Source organism: Pristis pectinata, chromosome 7 (assembly GCF_009764475.1).
Source record: "Pristis pectinata isolate sPriPec2 chromosome 7, sPriPec2.1.pri, whole genome shotgun sequence".
NCBI lineage: Eukaryota > Metazoa > Chordata > Chondrichthyes > Rhinopristiformes > Pristidae > Pristis > Pristis pectinata.
In genome coordinates, this window is record NC_067411.1 from 78741778 (window position 1) to 78747777 (window position 6000).

The 6000-nt window shown below is 36.1% G+C and overlaps 1 protein-coding gene across 1 annotated transcript in view; it reads left to right on the top strand.

Annotated features, from left to right (window-relative positions):
• LOC127572915 (transient receptor potential cation channel subfamily M member 6-like) overlaps positions 1-2943 on the top strand; it is a 110695-nt gene extending 107752 nt beyond the window's left edge. Inside the window, exons 37-39 of the mRNA XM_052020643.1 lie at positions 371-422; positions 1145-1251; positions 2861-2943. Of these exons, the coding sequence (XP_051876603.1) occupies positions 371-422; positions 1145-1251; positions 2861-2943 (242 nt within the window). The remainder of the gene's footprint in view (positions 1-370; positions 423-1144; positions 1252-2860) is intronic.
• Positions 2944-6000: the final 3057 nt, after the last annotated feature.

The following is a 6000-nucleotide window of genomic DNA, read 5'->3' on the forward strand; positions in this document are numbered from 1 at the left end:
AATTTAATAAGTCTAAGCATACAGTTGCCTAAATCCCTTCTATGGAAATGATGAAGCAATAAATTAAGTGACTAAATTCCTACCAATTGTGCTTCACCTGTGAATATTCTGTCAGTCATCAGCTTAAGCAGATTATTTATTCCAATGTAATGTGGGTGTTTCGAAGGGTCTTGACCCAAAATGTCAACTGTCCATTTCCCTCCACAGATACTGTTTGACCTGTTGAGTTCCTCCAGCAGTATGTTTTTTTTTGCTTCTGTTTCCCTTCTCAGTTGCTTATTATTTGGGATAGCTTTACTAAAAATGTCCAAAGTTTTGTTTTATACATGTATTTATTGTGCACATTCAATAAATGCTTTTTTTTCACTAGGCGTTGGTGAAAATCTTACAGATCCATCTGTTATTAAAGCTGAGGAGAAAACGTGAGTTACTTAAGTTTTGATTCAATATAGTCTTCTAATCTTGAATGGGATAGATTTCCAAATAATGCCAATTTTATTTTTAAAAAGTCGAGCTTTCTTGAGACCGAAGTGTGTTGAAAACTATTTAAAATTATATGGTACAGACAGAACCACAAAAATGAAAAACCATCTTGCAGCTTTGCTTATATGCTAGAAAATGGACATGTTGAGAAGTGTGTTGTTGAATGGATGGGGTATGGATGAGGGTGCTGGCCTTCGGGGCCTTTCCCTGTCCCCATCTCCATAACCAAAGGTGTGCCAGAAAGTGGGTGGAACCACACAGCCAGAAATTCCTTTAATATGGCTACAAACATCAGGGGCAACTACAAATATAATGATGTGTGCACAGTTTTATATCAGATACTCTAAATAAAATGTTGGTATTTGAATTGCCATATCAATTTTAATTGTATACAGATATTTTGACCTTGACATTCTGTGAGTTCTCAGCTGATCTTGTAAAGACTGGGAGAAGCAATTCATAATATTGGCATCTTTGGTTTCATTCTGGAGTGCTGGCAGTAGTTTCATAATGATGGGCTGTTCAGCTGACCTGAGAGGTTCACAATTATACCTCAAAATAGAATTGTAGTAAACAATAATAGTATCTCTCTGACCATTTTCCATATGTCCAATGTTTCTTTCTTGTCATGTTCTCCCGTTCTATTCTGAATGGCATTTAGGTCACAGGAAATGGAGTTTGGCCCAGCTAACCTTGGAGAAGAAGCAATCAGAAACTTCACTGTAAAACATCACTGTAATACCTGCTGCAAAAAGCTTAAGCTCCCAGGTGAGATAAAAAAAATGCACTTCAAATAAGAAAATACACACTGCATGTACCTCTCTGCTCTCACTGAAATAGCTGTGTTAGTATTCATATTCAATTATAAAATACTGCAGATGGAAGTAATCTGAAATGTATGCTGGAAATAACTAGCAGGCTGAAGAGCATCTGTGGAAGAGAAACAATTAGTACCACAGCTGATGATTTCTCATCAAAACTGGGAAAGATTGAAGACAAACACTTTTTAAAAGGCAGGGAAAAGGGGAAGGGGAGGAGATCAAATCAGGGAAGGTGTATGGCATGGTAGAAGGCAGGAAAGAATAAATGACAAAGGGATTAACCATCGATTGATGTGCAATTTTACCCCTGAGTTTTTGGAAAAAAATATTAGAGCTGAACTTTTGTTAATTGCAAATTGTCTCATGCTGTTTAATCAATAAAAGCACTGAACAGCGTACGAATGAGATTGGATTCTCAACAATATTATTGGGATCTAGCCAAAAACTTAATATCTTATTATAAATTGTGATAACATTTTAAATACAATCTCTAGTAAAATAATATCTCTACTTTCAATCGATCATTATAATATTTCCATTTGCAAAGGTAATAACTTTGAAAGTATAACTTTCTTACAGAAATGTAAGTTAAGAATACTTGCATTGCAAGTATATATTTTTGGCCAGTTGTAGTCATAAAGATCTTAAAAGTGTTCCTCTACATCTGATACATAGTTAAACTAGGGGAAGGTCACTTTCAAGTAAATTAATAATTAGATTACTTTGGGAGGGGGGTGGGGATAATGATCTGGATTTTCCTGTGAGTGGTGAAGGAAAGGTTTCCAACAGACCGTCAATAATGTTGAGTTGCATTCAACACTCTGGAAACAGAATCCACGGTACCCATGAGTAAGTAAAGCAACAGGGAAGCTTCAACCAATCAGATTTGTAAAATTGATGGCAAAATAGTAAACAAAGAATAAAAACATAAATTGATTATATGTTAGGTCATAACAGATAGGTGCCCTGTGTACTACATTTTTTTAAACTGAAAATCTCAGTGAAAAGTCAAAAGTGAGATGGAAGATAGTGGAGGCTGTGATCAGGCCATTTATCCAAAGAGCAAAGAAACATCATTTTGGGGAATATTAGCATGAGAAGTGTGTGGCAGGGAAGTGGGCTGAGAATTTGAGCTTCACCCATTGGCTGATGTCTGCAAATGTTGAGTGGAGAACGGGTAGGCTGCTGTAGTCTTGATAGTACTTGGGAGTAGGGAAATTGAGGCAAAGAGGCGACAATGTGTCAAAAACACTGCTGACTGTTTGTGCTCTTTTCTTTCTGGTTTGTTCTCAATGTCCCCTTCTATTTGGGAAGAATTGTTGTGGTCGCAATGCAGTGATTTGTGAATTCATTCACAAATATTTTCTCTAGATTATACTCAATAGTCTCCATAGTACAGTTTTTAACACATGTTGATGAGGTTGTTCCTGCATGAATCCAAGCCAGAGGAAAACTTCTGGAATGTATTACTATGGCATTGCATGTAGAGATTTGAGTATTTTTCTATCCATTTGTTTTGTTTTTCAACTCCTTGTATAATTTCTTTTCATTTGCAGATTTGAGAAGAAATTTTTACAATCCAGGAAAAATAAACACTCCACTTGAAGACGATGCCTTGGAAGTGAACACACGATTGTAATTATTAGCTTCCAATAGTTTTGTATTGAGGAATACCTGAACTCTTTGGTTTAGTATTATAGAATGCCTCCGTCCCATGGAATGTTTAAAGTCTTTTTAATATTATTGAATATTGATATTCCAGGCAGTTACCTGTTCCATTATTGTGATCTTGCCATTATTAATGTTTGTATGTTACATTTAGTATTTTTTTCATGTTAAAATACACCAGCAGTCACTGCCATTAGGTAATGTCCTTCATAGAGAAATACTGGTATCAATATCAACAGACTGAACCATCAATTTTTAAAATAGTATTGACTGAAATTGTAAACTCCAATGCATTCACACCAAAGGATCCTCTGACCTGGTTAACAACATCCCATTAAAGCACTTTTCAAAAAAAAAATCTGGAAACACTTTTAAGGATTGATTATTGGCTAAATTAGTGAACAAGATTATTTCTACAAATTAGCTTTTGAAAGTTTTGACATCACTTTTAGGTATATGTCATCTTGTGCTTACCCCTTCATTGCACCTCTGAATACTTTGGAAGGCTGGTGACCATGATGTCCAGATTTCTAAGTATATTCTAATAAACAAAGCTACAGGTCAAGAGTTGTTTGTTATTTTACTCAATACACCAGTTGTAAAGAAAATCAGTATTATTGGTTACAGCTATTCTTGTGATAAACAATTCTACTGTAACCATTTCTTTTCCCACATTAACAGGTATTAATTAACCCTATTTTGTACTTAATTAGAGCTGTGAAATTCTACAAAAACTCCACTAGCCTTTCATTGTCACTTTGGCAAGAACTGGTGGATCATCTTCCCCACCCCCACCCTATAACCATAACTGCTGGGATATTGTTTAACAGCTGCTAAATTGCTAATGGTAAAGAAAAAAGTCTGCAGATGCTGGAAATCTGAAATAAAGACAGAATATGCTAGAGGTACTCAGTATCGGGCAACAGTTGTGGAGAGAGAAAAACAGAGTTAACATTTCAGACTGATGACCTTCCATCAGAATTAAGAAAAGTTACAAATCAAAAGTTTTAAGTTGCAGCAAAGGGGGAAATTGGAGAGAACGAAGGGAGTAAAGACAGAGGCTGCAGATGCTGGAATCTGGAGTAACAAGATGCTGGAGGAACTCAGTGGGTCAAGCAGCATCTATTAAGGGAAATGGACAGTCAGTGTTTAGGGTTAAGAACAAAAGGAATGTCCATGATTGAGACATTTGGTCCTCGGTTATCATATGAAAGGACCTAGTACACATTTCAGGCATTCAGGGTCTCCATCCAAAATTGTCCACTGTTAATGCAGTTGTATTTATCAACCAGCCATATGTGCAGACTCTGTAAAATTAGTCAGGTTTGCCTATGTTTCCTCACTGGGTCCAAAGGCGAATACCTTCAATCTCTAAATATCTGGAAATAGATCTCATATTAAAAAAAATCTGATGAGCCTTCTGTGCCCATAAACCCAACAGAGTTTCTAAAACAGCTGATTGTCTTACTGGAGTAACAGGAAGTGCTTGGATTTTAACAGGGAGAGTTGAGTATGCAGGATAGTGCTGTATGGAATGCAAATTATTTCAGATCTGTTATTTTCTGAAGGACCAGATCTTTTGCCTATGTCTGTCCTTTGAGAAAGGAGAATGCCAAGGCAAAAATGGCTATGGCTACATCTCTCTTACCTCCCTACAACTGGTTCATGTGTATTTGGCAGAAGTTCAACTCAGTCGCTCACAAGCATTAGAATAGACAATTATGGTAATATGTTAGTGGGGAGGTGTTGTAAATTGAATGAAAAATAAGCCTAAAGCCTTTATCTAACAGTACCATAAATGACCTCAAGCTCCCAAAAATGAAAATAGAAGAGATCTTACTACAGATTTTTAATGAGCTAATATGGAAATCACAGTATATAATTTATAGAAATATTTTTGAATGTGTTCTACTTATCATTAACTATTCTCTTAGAGAACAAACACAGAAATGTTGTTTAAATTCTTAAGCTGGGGTTTCCATAATCTTCCATCAAAGTTATGGATTTCTAAGCTCAAAATTAATTCAATGCTCTGCTGCATACATGGTGTTTTACTCTAAATCCTGTGGCTCATCACTCCTATCCTTGCATATATCAATTCCCAGTGAACCAAATTCAAAATTCTGAACTCATTTAATTCTCAAAAGGGCTTGTCTCTCTCTGTATTTTCCAAATTCTCAGTCCCTGTCCCATCTTACACTCTCCTGTCTTCCCAGCTTTGCTGTTGATAATGTCCTTTCATGCCACCAGCGGCTGCAAAACTCCGGTCTCTTTGCCAATATAGAGGAACTCTCTCTTAAACACTTGCTGCCAAATGCCTTTTTCCTTCGGAAGCCCATCTTTTCAAACTGCTCTATTGCTGCCCAGCCTATGTTTCTCCTCCACTAATCCTGAGACATTTTTAACAGCAAGTATTGTAAATTGTTGCTGTTATAGCTCCTCATGCATGTTAGAACTTTATTTGGCAAAACAAAACATCAACAATTTGGGAATGTCATTTATTTACTGAAGTACAAGTAGTGTAGATATTTGTAGTCCTTGTAAAATATAATTCCTTAATTTGCATGCTGTTTCTCATGACCTGTTGCTCTCACTGAAGTTATAGAGGTACACTGGGGACACCATGAAATTGCACAGACTTGATACTTATAACTGAGCAATGAATATATTTTTAGCAGTAAATCTGATGAAAATAATTGGTGATATTCAGAATTTTTGGTACAAGTATATTACAAATAAATCTGACATGTATTGTCTGCTAACAACTTGTAATACAGAAAGACATGTTAGCTAGACAACAGATTGCCTGAAAATTTATTTCTGTGCAATGGCACCAAAGGCACAAACAATTGAACTATAGTAGATCAATTTGCTCCTTTGTTGGCTCAATGAATGTGTATAGATCAACAAGTTCTTATCTTCAATCCCTCTCCAGAGCTGAGTTATCTGATTTAGTTGGGACAACATTTGGGATTTTAGAGTTGGTTTCAGTGGGTAGAGCAGGGTGTTTAGCCTCTATTTCAGATTA